The 21,779-nt window shown below is 34.7% G+C and overlaps 1 protein-coding gene across 6 annotated transcripts in view; it reads left to right on the top strand.

The window, feature by feature from the left end:
* The window catches only part of LOC107159601 (contactin-associated protein-like 3), a 235,193-nt gene that overhangs the window by 204,383 nt on the left and 9,031 nt on the right, over positions 1-21,779 (top strand). For all 6 annotated transcript variants that reach the window (XM_048796272.1, XM_048796267.1, XM_048796268.1 and 3 more), the window contains 4 exons: positions 6,136-6,375; positions 6,944-7,174; positions 8,453-8,586; positions 9,309-9,396. In XM_048796272.1, coding sequence (XP_048652229.1) covers positions 6,136-6,375; positions 6,944-7,174; positions 8,453-8,586; positions 9,309-9,396 — 693 coding nt within the window. The remainder of the gene's footprint in view (positions 1-6,135; positions 6,376-6,943; positions 7,175-8,452; positions 8,587-9,308; positions 9,397-21,779) is intronic.

Below are 21,779 nucleotides of genomic sequence, written 5' to 3'. Positions count from 1 at the left end.
AGTTTAAGGTGTGGCATGATGCAATATGATTCATTCTTCTTGCTAAGGATTGCTTTGGCTATTCTAGGTCTCTTATTTTTCCAGATGAGTTTTATGACTGCTTTTTTTATTTCTATGAGGAATGTCATTGGGATTTTGATTGGAATTGCATTAAATCTGTATAGTGCTTTTGGTAGTATGGTTATTTTGACAATATTAATTCTGCCTATTCAAGAACAAGGAGGATCTTTCCATCTTCTTAGGTCGTCTTTAATTTCTTTCTTGAGTATTCTATAGTTTTCATTGTAGAGGTCTTTCACCTCTTTCGTTCAGTTGATTCCCAAGTTTTTTATTTTATTTTTTGAAGTTATTGTAAATGGGGTAGTTCTCTTAGTTTCTCTTTCAGAGGATTTGTCACTGATGTATAGAAATGCCTTTGATTTATGGGTGTTGATTTTATATCCTGTTACTTCATTGAATTCATTTATCAGTTCTGGATGTTTTCTGGTGGAATTTTTTGGATCCTCTAGGTATGGAATCATGTCATCAGCAAATAGTGATAGTTTGAATTCTTTTCCTATGTGTATCCCTTTAATTTCTTTCATCTGTCTCATTGCTATGGCTAGAGTTTCAAGAACTAAATAGAAGTGGTAAAAGATTATATGTCCCACATTTTCATTATCCATTTATCTTTTGAGGGACCCCTAGGTTTGTTCCATAGTCTAGCTATTGTGAATTGAGCTGCTGTAAAAATTGATGTGTGTGCGTCACTATAGTATGCTGATTTTAAGTCTTTTGGGTAAAAACCAATGAGTAGGATAGCTGGGTCAAATGGTAGTTCTATTCCCAGTTTTCCGAGGAATCTCCATACTGCTTTCCATAGTAGTTGCACCAATTTGCAGTCCCACCAGCAAAATTATGGCATCTGCCAGTAAATGGTTGGAGGTGGAGAATATGATAAGTGAAATAAGCCAATCCAACAAAACCAAAGGCCAAATGTTTTCTCTAATAGGCAAATGCTAATTCACAATACGGTGCGGGGCACTAGGGAAGAAGAGCGTTTCCTTAGATTAGGTAGAGGGAAGTGATGGGAGGGGAGGGAAGAGGATGTGGGGATAGGAAAAATAGTAGAATGAAACAGACATTATTGCTGTATGTATATATGTGACTACATGACCAATATTGATTCTGCAACATGTACACTCAGAAAAGTGAGAAATTATATCCCATCTATGTATGATATATCAAAGTATATAAATGCATTCTACTGTCATTTATAACTAATTAAAACAAAGAAATTAGGAAAAAAAGAAGTGGTGATGGAGGGCATCCCTGTCTTGTTCCAATTTTTCGAGGGAATGTTTTCAATTTTTCTCCATTTAGAATGATGTTAGCCTTGGGCTTAGCATAGATAGCTTTTATAATGTTGAGATATGGTTCCTATTATCCCTAGTTTTTCTAGTTTTGAACATGAAGGGGTGCTGTATTTGTAGAATGCTTTTTCTGCATCTATTGAGATGATCATATGGTACTTATCTTTAAGTCTATTGATGTGACCAATTACATTTACTGATTTCTATATGTTGAACCAACCTGGGGTGAACCCCACTGGATTGTGGTACACTATCATTTTAATATGTTTTTGTATTAGATTTGCCAGAATTTTTATTGAGAATTTTTGCATCTATGTTCATTAGAGATAATGGTCTGAAGTTTTCTTTCTTTGATGTGTCTTTGCCTGGTTTTGGAATCAGAGTAATATTGGCCTCATAGAATGAGTTTGGAATTTTTTTCCTTTTTTTCTCTTTAATGGAATAATTTTAGGAGTATTGGTATTAGTTCTTCTTTGAAGGTCTTATAGAGCTTAGCTATGTATCCATCTGGCCCTGGGTTTCTCTTGGTTGGTAGGCTTATGATGGCATCTTCTATTTCATTGCTTGAAATTGATCTGTTTAACTTGTATATATCATCCTGATTCAGTTTGGGCAAATCACATGACTCTAGAAATTTGTCGATGCCGTCAATATTTTCTATTTTATTGAAGTACAAATTTTCAAAAGAATTACTAATTATCTTCTGTATTTCTGTAGTGTCCATCATGATATTTCCTTTTTCATCATGGATGTTAGTTATTTGAGTTTTCTCTCTCCTTCTCTTCATTAGCACAGCTAAGGGTTTATCAATTTTATTTATTTTTTTCAAAGAACTAACTTTTTGTTTTGTCAAATATTTTAATTGTTTCTTTTGTTTCAGTTTCATTGATTTCAGCTCTGATTTTAATTATTTCCTGCTTCTACTTTTTTGGTTTGTTCTTCTTTTTCTAGGGTTTTGAGATGTAATGTTAAATCATTTGTTTGTTGACTTTTTTTTCTTTTAAGGAATGAACTCCATGCAATAACTTTCCTCTTAGTACTGCCTTCATAGTGTCCTAGATATTTCAGTATGTTGTATCAGTATTCTCATTTACCTCTAAGAACTTTTTAATCTCTTCTTTAATGCCTTCTGCAATCCATTGTTCATTCAATAGCATATTTAGTCTCCAGGTGTTAGAGTAGCTCCTAGTTTTTATTTTATCATTGATTTCTAATTTTATTCCATTGTGATCTGATAGAATATAGAGTAGTATCTCTGTTTTTTGGATTTGCTAAGAGTTACTTTGTGGCATAATATATGGTCTATTTTAGAGAAGGATCCATGTGTTGCTGAGAAGAAAGTGTATTTCACTCATTGATGGATGAAATATTCTATATATGTCTGGTAAGTCTAATTGATTGTATTATTGAGTTCTGTAGTTTCTTTGTTTAACTTTTGTTTGGAAGGTCTGTCCAATGGTGAAAGAGGTGTGTTAAACTCACCCAGTATTATTGTGTTGTGGTCTATTTGACTCTTGAAATTGAGAAGAGTTTGTTTGATGAACATAGATGTTCCATTGTTTGCAGCATATAGATTTATAATTGTTATGTCTTGTTAATGTATGGTTCCCTTAAGCAGTATATAATATCCTTCTTTATTCCTTTTGATTAACTTTGGCTTGAAGTTTACTTTATTTGATATGAGGATGGAAACCCCTGTTTCTTACTGCAGTCCATGTGAGGGATATCTTTTTCCCAATCTTTCACCTTCCATCTGTGGATGTCTTTTCCTAAGAGAGGAGTCTCTTGAAGGCAGCATATTGTTGGGTCTATTTTAAATCAAATCTGCCTGTCTGTCTTTTGATTGATGAGCTTAGGCCATTAACATTCAGGTTTATTATTGAGACGTGATTTATATTTCTAGTCACTTTTGTTTATTTTTACTATATAACTTGACTTGGTTTTTCCTTTGATTGGTTTTTCTTTTAGTGTAAAATCTACCATTGCTTATTTTCATTGTTGATTTTGTTTCCTTCTCATGAAATATCTTGCTGAGGATGTTCTGTAGTGCAGGCTTTCTAGTTGTAAATTTTTTAAAAAATTTGTTTATCATAGAAGGTTTTTGTTTTGTCATCACATCTAAAGCTTAATTTTGCTGATATAAGATTCTTGGTTTCTTTCAGAGCTTGGCATATGTTTTTCTAGGATCTTCTAGTTTTCAGGATCTGGGTTGGAAAATCTGCAGATAGCCTAATTGGTTTTCCCCTATATGTAATCTGATTCCTTTCTCTTATAGCTTTTAAAATTCTCCCATTCTGTATGCTAGGTGTTTTCATTATAATGTGCCTTGGTGTGGATCTGTTATGATTTTGTACATTTGGTGTCCTATAAGTCTCTTGTATTTGATTTTCCAATTCATCCTTCATATTTGGAAAATTTTCTGGTTTTATTGAATAGATTGTTCATTTCTTTGGTTTGTAACTCTGTGCCTTCCTCTATCCCAGTAATTCTTAAATTTGGTCTTTTTATGTTATCTCATAATTCTTGAATGTTCTGCTTATGGTTTCATTGTGTGGTCAACTTTATTTCAAGATTATATGTTTTCTCTTTATTGTCTGAGGTTTTGTCTTCCAAATGATCTAACCTGTTGGTGATGCTTTCCATTGTGTTTTTAATTTGGTTTATTCTTTCCTTCATTTCAAGGACTAATGTTGTTTTTTTTTTTCCCCCTCATAACCTCCATCTCCTTTTTGAAGGACTCTTTTGTTTCCTATATTGGCTTATGTAACTCTTTATTGTAATGATATTTTGCTGCCTGTATTTGCTCTCTTATATCATCCTTTAATGCACAGAACATTTTAATTATGTACATCCTGAACTCCTTCTCTGTCATTTCTTCTGCTGTGCTGGCCATGGATTCTAGTAATATAGTATCTTGGTTTGTTTAGGGCACTTCATTCCCTTGTTTTCTCATGTTGTTTGTATGTCTTCCCTTGTAGCACTGCAGATCCAAGGTGTTACAGTTTTTACCCTATAGGCATATAGTGTCCCTGCAGGGTTCCAATATCTCTCTTTTAAGGGGGAGAACAATATTAACAGATCCCAATACAAACAATATACAACCTTGAACCAAATAACCACTATTAAGACATTTGTGGGTTTGTCACAATATGCAGAAATGTTGAGTTTAATTATTATCTACAATATAAACAGTAGGTTTGCAAAAGGGTCTACACTTTCGGATGGTGAACAAAGAGAACAGGGGTGTGGTATAGGATGAGATGTTAAGGAGGTAGGAAATAAGGATATAAAGACTTATTAGATCTTAGGAAGCTTGAAAAAGGAATCTAGTTGGCTAGTAGCAGGAGAAAAGAGAGAAAGTAATTTTGATGAGACTAGTAAGTGAGAAGACAATAGAATAAAAATCAAATAACCATAAAAATTAAGAAAAATAAAAATGTAGAAATAGGAGATATAAGAATATGCAACACAACTGTCATATACTACACAGACATTCCAGTCCTCAATAGCCTAATCCATGAAAAATACTTGGTTTCACAAATGTTGGGGATGTGGGGGTGGGAGAAAGAGAGAGAGAGAGAGAGAGAGAGAGAGAGAGAGAGAGAGAGAGAGAGAGAGAGAGAAAGGGGAAAAAAGAGAAAAGAAAAAAATCTCAAAGGAAAATACAAGGATTGTTTTTGTTGGAGTTCAGTATCTTTCCTGCTTCCCTACTCATCCAGTAGTTGGGATTGTCTGTTGTTTGCTGGTATCTTCACCCTTAGGCTAATGAAGATTATTAGGGTAGGAGGGCTGGTCTTGGGGACGGGAGCTCCTGGAAGTGGCATATAGTAGTTGCATGTCCCCAGTGGGAGACAGCATCTTAAGTATCTCCTTTGGAGCCTACTCATGTGATGTAGGTGCCTGGTCTTATCTCCTTATATCACCTATAGACCATAGACCTCACAATTCCTGGTCTCTAATGTAGTCTCTAAACTATATCTCACTCACCCCCTCCCTTTCTACTTCCCAATCAGGAACCTCTCTCTCCAGAGATCTTATGGACTGTGCTATGGGGGCTGCGCACCTGTCCTAGAGAGCTGTTTTGTATTGGGCAGTTCAGGGCCAGGCTTGCGAGCTTGCCACATAGCCGCAAGCACTGTGCCCGGTTAGTGGCTACAGGGGAGGAAGGAGTTGGGGACTACAGGTACTTTGACATTGCTTCTAGGACCCAGCCGGTTTGCCAAACTGGGAGTTGCCCCAACTAAAGATGGTGACAAAGGTGTCCCAAGGGCTGGACAGTGGCATTGGGTGTCGTGTTCAGAGATGCAGCTCGGTGGTGTACAGTGTTGTGGCTGGTGGCTGTCTTCAGACCCTGTTTGGTGTCCCCAGGTGCAGGCTATCGCAAGTAAGGGACTATGGCAGTGGTTACAGTGTCCCAAGATGGAGGCGACAGGGGAGCCTCATGGGATTGCACAGAGGAATGGTGACCAGAGGTCCTGCGCATAGGCAGCCACAACCAGGATCCTGTGTGGGTTTGCAGCAAGGGACCTGTGCGTTAATGTTCTGGCGCAGCTGTTGGGGGTCCTCTAATAACTCACAGAAAAACAGTATTCCCCACTACTTGAATCCAGGTCACAGAGCAACACAGAATGCAGCCTTCCTCTAGCCTACAATCTTGGATCTCCATAGAGAACATTTTTAAGGGTCCTGGTTTTTGATCTTGTCCACAAGGCCTCAGGTGGAGTGTTGACTTGCCAATAGTACAGGAGGAACTGTGCTGCCATTTTCAGTGTTTCCCTTGCAGGTGGAACGGCCAGCAGGCAGAGGGGCTTTCTGGGGTGCATTCGGTTTCTGCAGTTGAACGGGATGGCTCTGGACCTGGAGGGAAGAGCCAAGGTGACTCCAGGAGTGGAGGCAGGGTGTGCAGGACACTGCAGCAGCTATGGACACTTGTGTCACAATGGGGGGAGATGTCAAGAACGGCACAGAGGAGTGGCTTGCGACTGTACATCCTCTGCCTATGAGGGCCCATTCTGCTCACATGGTAAGTGGCCAAGAAGGAGGCTTCAGGTACAACATGAAGAATGTTCTGGCATATGATGCTACAAAGAAAGGACAAAGCAACTCTATGATGATTTGAAATAGAATTTCTGTCCCAAATCCTCTGTGTAATTCAGGAAGAGATAGGAATCTGTTTTGAGAAGCCATTACTGGCTACTTCTGTTAGCTCTGGTAGCAGTCATTTCTGGATTGCCATAGTGAAATGCCCCATGGAGAGGAAAAAAACCTCTGAATTATATGTTTATACTAGAGATTTAATTTTATGTAAATCTAAGATGAAACATTTTGAAGGCAACAGTGAAATATTTATCATTACAAAATCAAGTTATAATAATAATGGAGAATGAGTTAGTTATGTGTAATATTTTATTAGATAAATAATAGTATATATACATTTTTAACCTTAAAATTGTAAAAGTAAAATGAAACAGTAAAAATGCCATTATTATTTTCTCTCTTGGGATAGTGAGGGATTAGGTTTTTTAAAAAATGTGCATAAAGCAAGTATTATTGTACTTAAGTATTACTAACAAAACAAAAATTTTGTCCAGAGATTTCTGCCTATTTTGGAGCTGGTTCCTCCATAATCTACAGTTTTCAAGAGCATCACAATTACACCTTCAATGGGAACTCCAGCTCCTTAGCAGCTTTATTTCATGAGGAGCTAACACTAACCAGGGAAATAGTCACCTTGAGCTTCCGAACCACGGGGACTCCCAGCCTGCTGCTGTTTGTAAGCTCTGTCTATGAGGAGTACCTTTCAGTTATCCTTGCCTCCAATGGTGAGTATGAGAACCAACCCACTTGAATCAAATGTATGAAATATGATATGTCAAGAGCTTTGTAATGTTTTGAACAACCAATAAAAAAAAAATAAATAAATAAGAAACTGAGTAAGAAAAATGTGACCATAAAGCCACAGGACCTTTCGGTGATCCAGCCACAAACCAGGCTTTTACTACAGTTGCTTTATTTTTCATTATAACCCCAAATATTTACAGCAAAAGTTAACATTTCAACGATTAAATTAAGATGCCTTTCTCCCATAAACGTTTGATTATTTTATGGGTTTGGTGTGAAACTGTGCTTCCTGTGATTCCCTGGGGGGGGGGCCTATGCTTCTATGTATGAAATATATAATTGAATTTTGTAGTTCTCTTTGAAATATCTTGTTTAATACATGGAAAATATTTCTAGTTCCGTCTAAGAAAAAAAATAAAGAAATATTTAAACCATAGAAAAGACAATATCCATAAGCATCCAATAAATATGATGGTTCTTTATCTATTAGTAGTTGAGAAATCACTAGTGTCGTGCATATATGAAAAAGTTGAGTGACCCACCCAACTGAAGCCTGCTAAGGCTTTTTCAGGAGTACACAGTTGGAGAACAAACAATCTTAAACTAGTTTCTTTGGATATGCATAAACCATATGAGAATTATAAGTATTAAGAGAATTATTGAGCTCCATCTGTGAAGAAGTACAGTATGTGGAATGAGAGATTTGGATACTGCAAAAAACAATATATTTCTATTTTTCTCTATTTCTTTGTTATGGCACAAACTTTAGGGGGAAAAATCCTGATCGTGTAAGGAAAAAAATTAATTATGCAAATGTCAACAATACATTAAATTGCAGTGAATTCAGATTAAAAGAAGTTAAAGAACCTGAACATTAATGCAGTATTGCTTGAGGTTTTACCATTTAATAATATGACTATCACATTAATAATTGACTTAGAGCCTGGCTCAGAGTTTTCATATGCTCAACTTACACTTTTTCATTTAGTTAAGGAAAATTGAGGATGTTGGAAAGGACACTGTTCATTATAATCCATTTGATATTAACTTTTAAAATAGTAACTAAATTTAGAATGTGGCCCTAAAATAGCTCATAAACGATCAATTTTCCAGGAGAAGTATATATTGTTCCACCCAAAAAATTGCTCCATAGATTCAAATTATATTTAGAAAATTTAATGTGATTTAGAACCTGCGTGGGCAATTTTTGTAAAGTTTTGTTTTAGTTAAAACTGTCTTTTTTTTTTTTTTTTCTTCAGGAAGTTTGCAGATCAGGTATAAGCTAGACAGACACAGAGAGCCAGACGTTTTTAACTTTGATTTTAAAAACCTGGCTGATGGGCAACTTCACAATGTGAAGATTAACAGAGAAGCTGCAGTGGTCTTTGTAGAGGTAAGATAATAAATCCAACAATGGCATCAATAATTAAAATAGTGGCTCTCAGAATGTATGAGTTAAAGCAAAATTTTGATAATACATCTTAATAACAGAAATACCCATTTAGCACTATTATTCTCTAAGTCTTGTTAGGACAGACATGTAATCAAAGTGTTTTGTTTAGCAATGAGATTATCAAAGCTATTGTTAGTAAGTACTAACAGTTTAAAAAGCAAAGCTGTCCTCAGATGTTTTACTTGACTTGATAGAGAAATATCTAATATATGATAGTGAAAGTTGACAAACCCATTCCCACTTTATACAAAAGAATAAATGCTACAGCAATTTAAACACAAGGAAAAGGTCAAGATCTTGCTTAAAATAAGAATCTATTTTTGAAAAAGCACCAGAGTAAATTAAACTTTGAGATTTAAAATAGCTTATTGCATTTCCTACGGATTATACCATTTATGGATACTTATACCATGAATAAAAATAAAGGGAAAAGGGTGAGACAGTGAGGACAAGTGGAATTTAATGTATTACTGAAATTGTTCAAGAAAGGGTTTTCTCCATTCTAGATAATCTATTGTTTGAAGTTGTTTTCTTTCATCTTTCTGATAGCACTAACATATCACTTATCTTTGTCATTTTTCTTGGCCTGCCCTTGATTCCCATCCTCTTATCATCCAAATTGCTCACATTTCCATGTCTACTTCTTGTGGACTGTTTAATAGGTTAACCAGAATGCAAGGAGAAGAGCCACTCTGTCATCAGGGATGGAATTCAATGCTGTCAAATCTCTCGTGTTGGGGATGATTTTAGGTAAGTGAAAGAGTGTCTCCCCACAAGAAATGGCTCAGAACCATGGAATTGCAAATGCAGGAAGCTTTTGTCAAGCTGAAAGAGGCTTCTTGTCATGTTGGTAATTTTCAGTGAGTGCTAATCAAGGTAGAAACCATATTCTTATCTGAGTGCACCTGTAATCCTAAGTGCTGCCTGCCAGGAGCTGCAGCCTTCCTTGAAAAGCTCTCCCACTAACCGCCCCTCACTTGGCAATCGGCATAACCCTTAAAAACTTGGTAATTTTCTAACTCAAGAAAGCCAAAATCAAAGCAGATATTAAGTTCGCAAGTTACATTTAGAAACTTAATACACACTTTCAGCGAAGAATTCACAAGCCAAATAAGAAATTATTTAATGATAAAACTAGACAAGATTAAGAGAAGAAGACAATTGTGAGTTGCAATGAGATGTGTCACTTACTCTCAGCCACTCTTGTAAAATCACAGCCTAAATATCTCACAGACATTTTTCTGCCCCTAGTTATTTTCCATACAATCATCAAAATAAAAGTGTACTTTACTAATTAGGCATCAAATTCTTTGTGTCTTTATTTTTCCTTTTTCAACATGAATTAAATAGAAATAAAAGTTAAATTTTAAATTATTTTAAAGAAAGCATTATGAATCCCAGTACTCTCCAGGGTGTTCCCATACATGTTAAAAACAAATGTGTGAAGTTTAGATGGTGCAGCCTAACTGACAGCTCTATGCTGGTCACATGGCATTAAAGATAAGATTAAGGGTTCAGGGTGTGGCTCAGTGGTAGAACAGTTGCCTAGCATGATGGGCAATGCCCTGGGTTTCATCCCCTTCACCACACACACACACACACACACACACATACACACACACAGAGGGCACATTGGGTTTCTTGAGGAGGGTATTTGAATTCTGTGCTGAAAGTGTGTAGTAAGTTTTTAAATGGAATTGATAGGGAAATTTCAGCTTAAAGTGGTGATTCTGCATTGTCATCAAAATTTCAATAAAGAATCTAGCTAGTCCTGGAGGAGAAACAGCTTGTACTATTGGTCCTTTCACATGATTTGTTACTCTAGCCCTGGTTCTCATACATGGAAATCTGATTGAACCAGTTAAAACAGAAACAAAAATAATGATGGTTGCTTCACATTCTGTGTTAGGAGATGCTCATTACTGTTGCAGTCTGGTATAGAAGTGCTGCTAGTTATTTTCCTAGTTTCTAGCAAACTGGCTGTATTTCCTAGGCATTTCTGGATATCTGTGTTTTCATGATATTAGTAGTTTTTTTATTCTATAGTATAGGAAACCAGAAGGAATTGGAAAAACAGATGAAAGAAACTGCTCCAACTGTCAGCCATGGAATAACAGAATACAGTTAGAGAAGGCTGTGAGATTCCAAAAAGTTCAAAGGCAGTGTTGAGTTTTAGGAACCAGTGGTTGCTACCCAGTTCTCAGCCATCAGCTGAACTATAATTATTTTTAACATTCTGATGAATGCTGAGATAATAATCAAGGAGTACAAAGCCTCAGATTTTTGTAAGGTCTTTTCTAAGAGCTGAACTATACATTTCAATGTCTCTGGGAGGCTGGATCTTGAATGTTCTCAATACAGTAAAATGTTTGAGGTGATGGATAGGTTGGTTGGCTTAATTTGGTTATTTCACATTGTAACAAAAAAAAATCACAGCATCATCATTTTGTATCTTAAAAACACATATAGCTATAATTTATCAATGTGCATATTTTTAAAAACATACAAGTAGAAAAGACTTTGCTTTCTCTTTAAAAATTTGCTATTGAGCTCTACCCTCTGTCCTGGCTGGTGGTGACTAAGTTTGAGAGAAATGAGAAATTGTTCCCACACGTGGTGCACCGATCCCAAGCTGTACTTTGGTAGAATAGATGCAATCTGTGAGTGCAGAGGTGGTTCCTCTCTGCCCTCAGTGAACCAATTCCTCTTTATTCCCAGATCAGATGTCTTTACTTTTTTCAAGCTACCAAGACAGAGTCAGTCGATAAGCAAAACAAACATAAACACACAAACAATTAACTTCCTGCCCTTAGTGTCTTCAGTGCCTGGAAGGAAAAATGAGTTATGTTCAGAAATGTCCATAGGAAGTTGTCTTCCATAAATGAAATTGGCAAAGGAGTAGTTTTATATAGAATTTAGTCTTAGATTTAATGTGTGTAAAGAAAGATGCAGTAGGGCTGGGACTGGTAGCACACAGTTGCCTGGCATGTGTGAGGCGCTGGGTTTGTTTCTTAGCACCATACATAAATACATAAATAAAATAAAATCAACAACTAAAAAAATATTTAAAAAAGAAAGATGCAATAAATTATGGAAATTGATTAAAGTGAAGCATATTTTATGAATGGTGTTCATATTAGTTAAAAAGTAGAATAATAAATTGTATTGCATAAATTTTTATTTTCCTACTAATTAATATGTAGAGGACAGTGGCATTAAACCAAAAATGTTTATTTAAGAGTGATGTATTCAAAACCATGTCATTTAAGATTGTAAAAATTAAAGTTGAAATTTGACAATGAAGCTTATAGACTGAAGCAATTGGTCTAATAAAATAATAAGTATTTCATTTCATCTCTACCTAGAGGCATGCATCTTGAATTAAAGGCTAGTACAATTTTTCATGTTTTAGATAACTGTATTTCAAGATGGCTTCTGTTCCAAGTTGCTGCTTTTCAGTTAACAAGCTAAGGATGAACACAATTTTGTTCTCATATTTGGAGACAGCAATTTGGGTTTCATTTCATTAGCTTAAAATGAAATAGACCAATAGGTAGACTCAAGAGAGATCCATTCATTTTACAAGAAGTTGTCCTAAATTATGACAAGTTATTCATTACTTATTATTAAAATTTTTAAATTGACAAAAATTATATATGTGAATCAGGTAAAAAAAATGGTGTTTTAAAATTTGTATACATTGTGGAACGGCTAAATTGTACTTATCAACATATGCATCAACTCATATACTTATCACTTTTTGTATGGAAAACACTTAAAATAGACTCTGAGATGTTATTTTATATCCTTTACCAACATCTCCCCAACTCCTGTTCCCACCAACCCCAGTAACCACCATACCATTCTGTTCTCTGTTCTGAGTTCAAATTTACATTTCACATATAGATAATGAGGTCACCAAGTACTTTTCATTCTGTGCCTGGTGTATTTCACTTAATTCAGTGGCCTTCCTGATTCATCCATGTAGTTGCCAAGAACAGAATTTCCTGGAAGTCCATGTGTTATTTTTTTTTTCCTTCCTCTTGAGTTGAGTTCCTAATGTGTCTGAGGTATCAGCCCCGCTATCAGATGCACAGGTTGTAAGTATTTTCTCCAATTCTATAGATTGACTCTTTACTGTGCTGCTTCCTTTACTGTGTAGAAGCTTTTTGGTTGCTGTAACTATATATTTTTACTTTTGATACCTATCCTTTTTAGGTCATATCCAGAATCAGTGCCCAGAATGTCATCAAGAAGCATTTTCCATATTTCTTCATATATTAGTTTTATAGTTCTAGATTGAATGTTGAACTATCCAATCCATTTTGAGTTGATTTTTAAATGATGTGACATAAGAGTCTAGTGTCATTCTTCTGCCTGTGGATATCTAGTTTTCCTAACACCATTTGTTGTACAGACTTTTTCCCATTGTGTATTCTGGGAATCTTTGTCAAAAATAAGTTAGCTAAAAGTACGTAGTTCTGGGTTCTCTGTTCTGTGCGATTGGTCTGTATGTCTGTTTTTATCCCAGCACCATGCTATTTTGATTACTATACTTTTGTGGTATATTTTAAAATCAGGTAGTGTGATGCTCCCAGGTTTATTCTACTTGCTTAAGATTCCTTTGTTAATTCAGGATCTTTAATGATTCTGTATAAATTTTAGGATTCTTTTCTATTTCTATAAACAATATCATTGGAATTTTTATACAGATTATTAACTTTTATACAAAATTAGACATTTTGGCAATATTAATTCTTTGAATGCAGAAATATCAATCGAGGAATATCTTCTTCATTTTCTTTCAGCAATGTTTTATGATTTTCAGTGTATAAATCATTTGCCTCCTTAGTTAAATTTATTTATAATAATTTAATTATTTTTAAATGTTGTAAATGGAATTTTAAAAATTCTTCTTTGAATAATTTATTTTGTGCAGAAAATCTACTGATGTTTGCATGTTGATATTGTATCCTGTAACTTTGCTGAGTTTGTTTACCCATTCTAGCAGATTTTTGGTGAGTCTGTAGGATGTTGAAAATATAAAATCATGTCATCTGCAAACAGGAACAGTTTATTTGCTTTCCAATTTGGTTGCTTTTTGCTTTATTTTGAGGTTTCTTATTTGTTGTTTTGTTTTGTTGTCTTGTTTCTTTTTGTTCATTTTTTTTTTCTGGGAGTATTTTTGATGTTGTTGTTGTTGTTGTTATTGTCGTGACATTTGTTTTGTTTTTCTTATACTGAGGTTTAAACCTAGAGGTGCTTTACGACTAAACTGCATCCCAAAACCTTTTTATTTTTTATTTTGAGACATAGTCTCAAAATATTTTGATTTTTACCTTGAAAAGTTCCCATTGGCATTTCTTATAAGTCAGTTCTTGAACTTGCAATCCTCTTACCTCAACCCCCCAAGTAGCTGGGATTACAGGTACCCACCTCAGTTTGATGCTTTTTATTTCCTTCTCTTACCTAATGCTCTGGTTAGATTTCCACTACTTTGTTGAATAGAAATGGAAAGAGTGAGCAGTTCTCTTGTTTCCTATTTTAGAGGACAGCTTTTAACTTTCCACTGTTGAGTGTAATTTAACTTGTAGGTTTATCACATATGACTGTGATATGCTTTGGTTCCTTTTGCTTTGTGATTTCTGTAAGGCTTACATAAAACATAGTGATAAGGAATTTATTTTAGGTTGATAGCATCTTGATAATGTAAGGAAAACAATATTTTTACTTTATCTCACCCCATAGTTTGTCTTTATGTCACAATTACATATTTTTTATTGTATATCCCTTAACAAATTATTGTCACTGTCATTATTTTAATTGTTTTATGTTTTAAGCTTCATACCAATGATACAGGTGATTTATATATCACCATTACAGTATTTCTAATTTGTGTACTTACTTTTACCATTGAGTTTTATACTTTCATATGCTTTCATGTTACTGATTATCAGTTTTTGCTTTCATCTTGAAAAATGTCCCTTTGGCATCTCTTGTAAATCAGGTCTGGTGGTATCGAACTGCCTCAATTTTTGTCTGGGTAAATCTTTCTCTTTCATTTCTGAGTGATGGCTTTTAGGGTAAAGTATTCTTGTTTGGCAATTTTTTCTTTGAGCGTTTTGAATAACTCATCCATTCTCTGTGCCGTTTCTGCTGAAAAATCTGTTGCTAACCTTAATGGAACTTGCTTATATGTGATATGCTTTTCTTCTCTTGAGATTTTCAAGATTCTCTTTCTCTCTGGCTTTTGGCAGTTTAATCATAGCATGTCTTTGTACAGGCTTGTTTGGATTTGAGTCTGCTTGGAGACCTTTTACCTTCCTGTACCTGGATATTTTTATCTTTCTCCAGATTTGGAAACCATTATTTCCTTAAATAAATTTTCTGGCCCTTTGTCTCTTTCTTCTCCATTTTGAGCTCTATAACTTGGATATTTGTGCTATTTCATAAATTCTAAAAGCTTTCTTCATCCCTTTTCATTTTTTTTCTATTTTCAAATAACCTGTCTTCATATTTACAGATTTTTGCTTCTTGATCCCTAATATATATACACTTATATTTCATTAGACATTTGAATGCCTAGCACAAAGACACACACTGTACCTGCCTCCACAGGGTTTGCATATAATAGAGAATATAGATATAAATAGCATGCATGTCCAGCTGGACATGGTGGCACACACCTGTAATCCCAGCAGCTCAGAAGGCTGAGGCAGGAGGATTGCAAGTTCAAAGCCAGCTTTAGCAACTTAATGAGATCTTAAGCAACTTAGTGAAACCCTGTCTTAAAATAAAAAGTGCTAGGAATGTGGCTCAGTGGCTAAGTACCTCTGGGTTCAATAATCCATGGTACTAAAAAAAAAATAGCATTCATGTCCAATTTAACTTATTATTATTATTATTTACCCTGATATATCTTGGGAAAAAAAGGTACAGATTCAACTTCCAGGATGGGGGATCTAGCCCAATAGTAGAGCACTTGCCTAGCATGCACAAGGTTCTGGATTCCATCCCCAGCACTGAAAATAAAAATGCATTTCTAATTAATGTGCTCTTATAAAAAATATTATACAACATGCTTTAGTAGTATTTACCCCAGGGATTTAAAATTGGCTCAACAGATAAAAATCACCCAATATAATGTACCTTGGTATTAGAATAAAGGACCAAAACCACATTACCACTTCAGTTGGACACACAAAAGTCATCAGAAAAATTCAATATATTTTTGTCGTACAAATATTGAACAAACTAAGAATAGAAGGGAAACTTCCTTACCAGGCATGGTGTCACAAACCTGTAATCCCAGCTACTTGGCAGGCTGAGGCAAAAGGATCACAGATTTTTTTTTTAATGCTAATCCTACTATCAGTCAACATCTTGAGTATTTTGACATTAAACATTCTTAGAAAACACTTTAAAAAAATTTTTTTTAGTTATCAATAGACCTTTGTTCTATTTATTTATATGTGGGGCTGAGAATCTAACCCAGTTCTCACACATGCTAGGCAAGTGCTCTACCACTGAACCACAACCCCAGCCCCAAGGATCACAAATTTGAGGCCAGCTTGGGCAATGTAACAAGACACTGTCTCAAAATAAAATAAAAAACACTGGAAGTGTAGCACTTGATCAAGCATGCACATTGACTCCCCTTTACCCCAAACAAAACAAACAAATTGAAAAGCCTGGAGGGACTTTCTCACATGGTTTAATCCATTTACAAGAAACACATAGCTAATGTGACACTGGACTTTGAAAGATGAAATCATCCTCCTCAGATCAGAAACAAAACAAGGATGTATGTTGTCATGGCTTTTAGTCAGGATTATAGTACAGGTTTAAAATAGGGCTATTAGGCAAGAAAAATAATTTAAGCATCCAGATTAAAAAGAAAAAAATGTAAAACTATATTTAGAGAACATAATCTTATAAGGAATCTACAAAAATAACTATTAGAGCTACTAAAAGTTTCAGCAAGATTTCAGTATTCAAGATCAATACACAAAAGTTCAGTGTATTTCTGTATACTAGCAATGAACAACATGAAATTGGAATGGAGAATCAAATATAAATTCCATTTAAAATAGCCACAGAAAGTAGCATTATTTTGTTAGGAATTATTTTAACAAAAGAAGTTCAATCCACATCTACTGAGAATCAAATATAAATTCCATTTAAAATAGCCACAAAAAGTAGCAATTATTTTGTTAGGAATTATTTTAACAAAAGAAGTTCAATCCATATCTACTGAAAATTATGAAATAATGTTTAAAGGCATTATAAAAGACCTTCTTAAATGTAAAGACATCCTGTGTTCAGGAATTGGAAAACAATCTTGCTAAGAAGATACTATCCTACAAATGTAGGTATAGTTTCAACACAATCCATATTAAAACTTAAATGACTTTTTAAGTAGAAATTTGCAAGTTATGCTGTTAGCCATATTGAAATTCACTTATATGTGATATGTGTCTTTTCTGGAGGCTTTAATTTTATAACAAAAATTCATATGGAGGACTCAGGATATAACTCAGTGTTACAGCACTTGCCTAACATGTATGAGGCCCTGGGTACAATTTTCAGTACTGCCCATAAAAAAGAAAAGGAAACTAATTCAAATGGAAATGCAAGACTCTGCTAATAGCCAAATGATCTTATTAAGAAGGTCAGAGTTGGAAGTCTCATTCTTCTTGAGTTCAAAACTTAGTAGAAAGACACAGTAATCAAGACTGTTGTAGTTACAAGGATAGGCATATGGATAAATGGAATTGAACTAAGAGCCAAGAATTAACCCATACATTCATGATGAGCTGACTTTTGATGCTGGTGCCAGGACCATTCAATGGGAGAAAGAATATTCTCTTTCACAACGTTGCTGGACCAGTGATATATACACAATTGGAAAAAAAAAAAGAAAAAGAAGATGATACCTTATACCACATACAGATTAACTCAACAGGGGTGATAGATCAAATTATAGGAACTAATACTATAAAACTCTCTGAGCAAAACCTAGTTGTACATATTTGTGAATTAGATAAAATTTTCCAAAAGCCTTAGATTAGATGATGGTTTCTCAAAAGCAGAAACAAGGAAAGATTAAATTGTACTTGATCGAAATGAAAAACCTCCATAATTCAGAAGACACTATCAAGAAAGTAAAAGAGAACCCATGAAGTGGGGTGGGAGTTGTTTGCAATTCATGTATTCTGTAAGGGATTTTTCTAACATTATATAAAGCCACAACAACATACAACATACAATAAAGAACTCTTTCAACTAAATAATATATGTGATGTACAAAAGGCTCACATGAAAATCTGCTCAATATCATTAGTCATAAAGGAAATACAATTGAAACTACAATGAGATACCATTTCACACTGAATAGGTCAGCTATAACATAAAAAGATAGACAACAAGTGTTGTTACCAAGTGATGTGTGAAAATCATATACATCCCTGATGGGAACAATGCAGACACTATGGAAATAGTTTGACAGGTCCTTAAAAAGTTAAATACAGACTTACATATGACCCAGTCATTCTACTCCTGTGTATAGTAAATAGATAATTGACAATTTATGGCCATACAAAAACCATATACACAAATCTTCATGCTATTATATTACTCATAATAGCCAAAAAGTGGGAACAACTTTCATCAACCAAGGAATGGATAAACAAAAATGGTTTATCCTTATAATGGAATATTGTTTACCCATAAAATTAAACAAAGATTAGTATTTGTTACAGCATGGATGAAACAAAGCAGAGACACCAAACGCAAAGGCCACATGTCATGATTTATTTTGTAAGAAATATCTAGAATAGGCAAATTCACAGAATCAGAAAGTAGTTTGGGTTTGCCAGGGTCTAGGGAGAGACAGGATGAGGATTACAGACAATCTGCACTGGATTCTTTGGGGGTGAACAAATGACTCTGGCAATGGTAAGGGTGACTTTAATAACCAATTCTATTTCAATAATAAGAAAAAAATTGATTAGAGATGTATTTGCCAAAGCCTTTTCTCCTATGCATGCACCCTTGAGAATTAGAACAATGAGCCATAACTGGACATTTGTCCAATTTGAAGGAGTTCGTTTAGGAACAGGATGGGATGTAAGAGAAAGAAAAAAGAGAACTGGAAGCACTCAGAAGTTTATGGCCACTGGCATGCAGCTGGGGAGGCTGGATAAGCCCATGTTGCAATTTTGAGTAGCGGTCATGAGTTAAGGACAGCAAACACAAAAAAGAATAATCATGCTGCCTTGACATAAAGAAGGCTGACAAAGATTGTCTGCATATTATTACAAGAGCTGTTATTTACTTACAGAAGATTCTTGCAGAAAATTTGTGATGGAATTGCTTACTACAGGGCCACAAACTACCTGATCTCTTCCCACGCATAGCTGAGAGTGTCAGGGATAGTTTGATATGGTGGTAACAGGAAGGGAGATGATTCACTTCTTTCTGACTGAATACCAGAGCTCTCCAAAAGACTAAAAAAAAGTCAGTCTGGTAGTCATTTTTTAATTATGGTATTCATTTATAATAAAAAAAAGTTCACTCTGTTTTATATGTGTATATATCTAGAATAAATTGCAGGTCAACATTTACATTGTCTCATTGCTTCCATTCATTAAAACTTTTTAACATTCATCCATGCTCTCCCATGTGGAAGTAATTCATTCATTTTCATTGCTATGTGGACTTTTATTATAAGAATATACCACAATTTATTTATCCATTCTCATGATGATTCACACTTGCATTGCTTCTAGTCATTGGCTGCTAATATCCTGTACTGACTTTACAGTTAAACCTCTTGTCTACAGCAAACCTTTCAGAAGCACTCACTATTCATTGTGGGTAGCAAAGAGCTTTTTGTACACATTTTTAATTATTTGTCTCTTCCTTTTCAAGAGCAGAAATCATCTTACATGTTGCAATATATAACTTACATGATAGATTTTGAAGACAAAACTACTCAACACTTGAGACAGTGGAGAATATTTGTGTCCTGCATTCTTGGAAATTTGCCTGGACTCTCAACACTTCCTACCAGAGAAAATTTTTAAGAGAAAGGAAGATTAAATGAGTCTGTATTCAAAGTGATTGAGAGATTCTTCTCAGAATTGAAGTGGAAGTGAACTTTATGCTCAGCCCTTTAGTCCACCCTTTCCTAAACTTTGCTTTTTTCATGGCCCACTTGAACCATATTCCTGGTTCCCTTCTTACCTAGTCTGAAACTGCATCTGTCTCCCAGTTTCCTATGGTTCTACCCATGTTCTCAAGATAGCAGCTGAGTGCATGTTTCACAAGGCTGTGTCAATGACTAAATAACACACTAGGTATTCTCCAAAGTTCCTTCCTAACTTTTTCTTTTCCTTTCTTTATGTTTTAATGAGAAGAAATTTTTTTAGTCAAAAGAACCTTAATGATAAAATTTCAGGACTTAGCTAATAGGGGAAACACATTTACACTCTTTATCTAAATACAGTTCTATTCACTTTGATGCTGACCTACTTTGGGATGATGGCAGTTTAGATTGTTATACTTGTGCTCCTGGGTAAAGAGCTGATGTGATAGCCCAGCAGCAGGATCAGGAGAAGATGTAAATGACAGCTGTAGTGAACACTTTGCAGTGGGCTGGTGGAGAACACAACGCAGCACCAAGGAAATACAAACACTATGGGTCCTATATAAAGTTTAACTTGCAGAAAACTCGGAAATGTCAAAGGAGCATCAACAGTGCTCAGCCTGATTGTGTCCATTTCCATCATGCCTCTGGAACTAAGGATAAGAGACAGTCTGTAGGCAGGTCCCTTCTTTTGACAGGATCAGAGAAACTGTACCTTCCATATTGTCAGGACTTGTATATCATATCAGATTCACAACCATGGAAGTAAGCAGACAAATAAATAAGAAAGTAAGTAATGGCATACCTAATGGAATCGAACAGCAAAGTTGTGGGTGAGGAGGAGGAAGAATAAACAGCAAATAACATTTTCTATGCCAGAATACACTGTTGAAGAAGACAGTAAACAGCAAAGATGCAAATTGGAATTCAAGGAGATTTTAGGCAAAGAGAAAAACACATGGGAAATTTAAATAAATTTTACAAAATTTCACTGGGTGATCTGAAGGAGATAATGATCACTGATTATCCTTAAATAGTGGCCTAGATATAATGTCTCAGATCACAGAGCAAGAAGATTAACAGAGAGGGAAAATAAGAAGTACATGGGAATCTAATCTAGAAAAACCTCACTTGTATAATTGGAGATCTAGAAAGAGAATTTAAAACAAAGGCATTAATATATTTTAAACTAGGCAATTTCTCCAAGCTAAAGAAAAAAAAATACAGAATAAAAACCAGTTCTAATGAAAAAAGATAAATTTGGAAAATTTCTGATAAAATTCCTGAAGTACAAAACAAAAAAGAAAAACCTTCCAAATTTTCTAGGCAAAAGTTTCTACAATGAAATATGATGATTTTGTCATTAGAAGCCAACATCTAATTGTAGTAGTGAAATAAAAAAATAAAATAAAGATGAAGTAAAAATGTCATACTACCAAGAAAAATGGGCTACAGCTCAAGCATCTACTATATAATTTATCTTATAAGGTTAAAAATGTTTTTTGAGGGTAACAAGGATGGACTGAGATTAAATATTAACCATGCATCCCATCTCAGCAAAATGCTGGGAAATTAATTCAGTCTAAAACTGGACAAAATCATGAACCTACCATAGGAAAATATGAGGGAGCCAGTGCAGGCAGCAAACCTGTCCAGGTGAATTTATACCTAATGTACACATAATGTTCAGAGTTGGGCTATTGGGGTACATATAAATCTAGCCCATATATTCATGCCCACAAATATACATACATATGTACAAATATTAAGTGGAGATTATTGAAACAGAGGCAATTATAATGTAGTACCTATGTGTCTTTCTTCAGTAATAGCACTATCAGCAAAGATGAAGCTCAGTTGTCTTTAGAAAATAAAGCATAATATTTGCCATGTTCCTTTCTTTCTTTCTTTCTTTCTTTCTTTTTTCTTTTCTTTTCTTTTTTTTTTTTTTTTTTTTTTTTTTTTTTTTTTTTTTTTTTTTTTT

Source organism: Marmota marmota, unplaced genomic scaffold (assembly GCF_001458135.2).
Source record: "Marmota marmota marmota unplaced genomic scaffold, marMar, whole genome shotgun sequence".
In the NCBI taxonomy this organism is placed as follows: domain Eukaryota; kingdom Metazoa; phylum Chordata; class Mammalia; order Rodentia; family Sciuridae; genus Marmota; species Marmota marmota.
The sequence above is the reverse complement of the archived record's forward strand: the minus strand, read 5'-3'. Positions and strand labels throughout refer to the sequence as shown.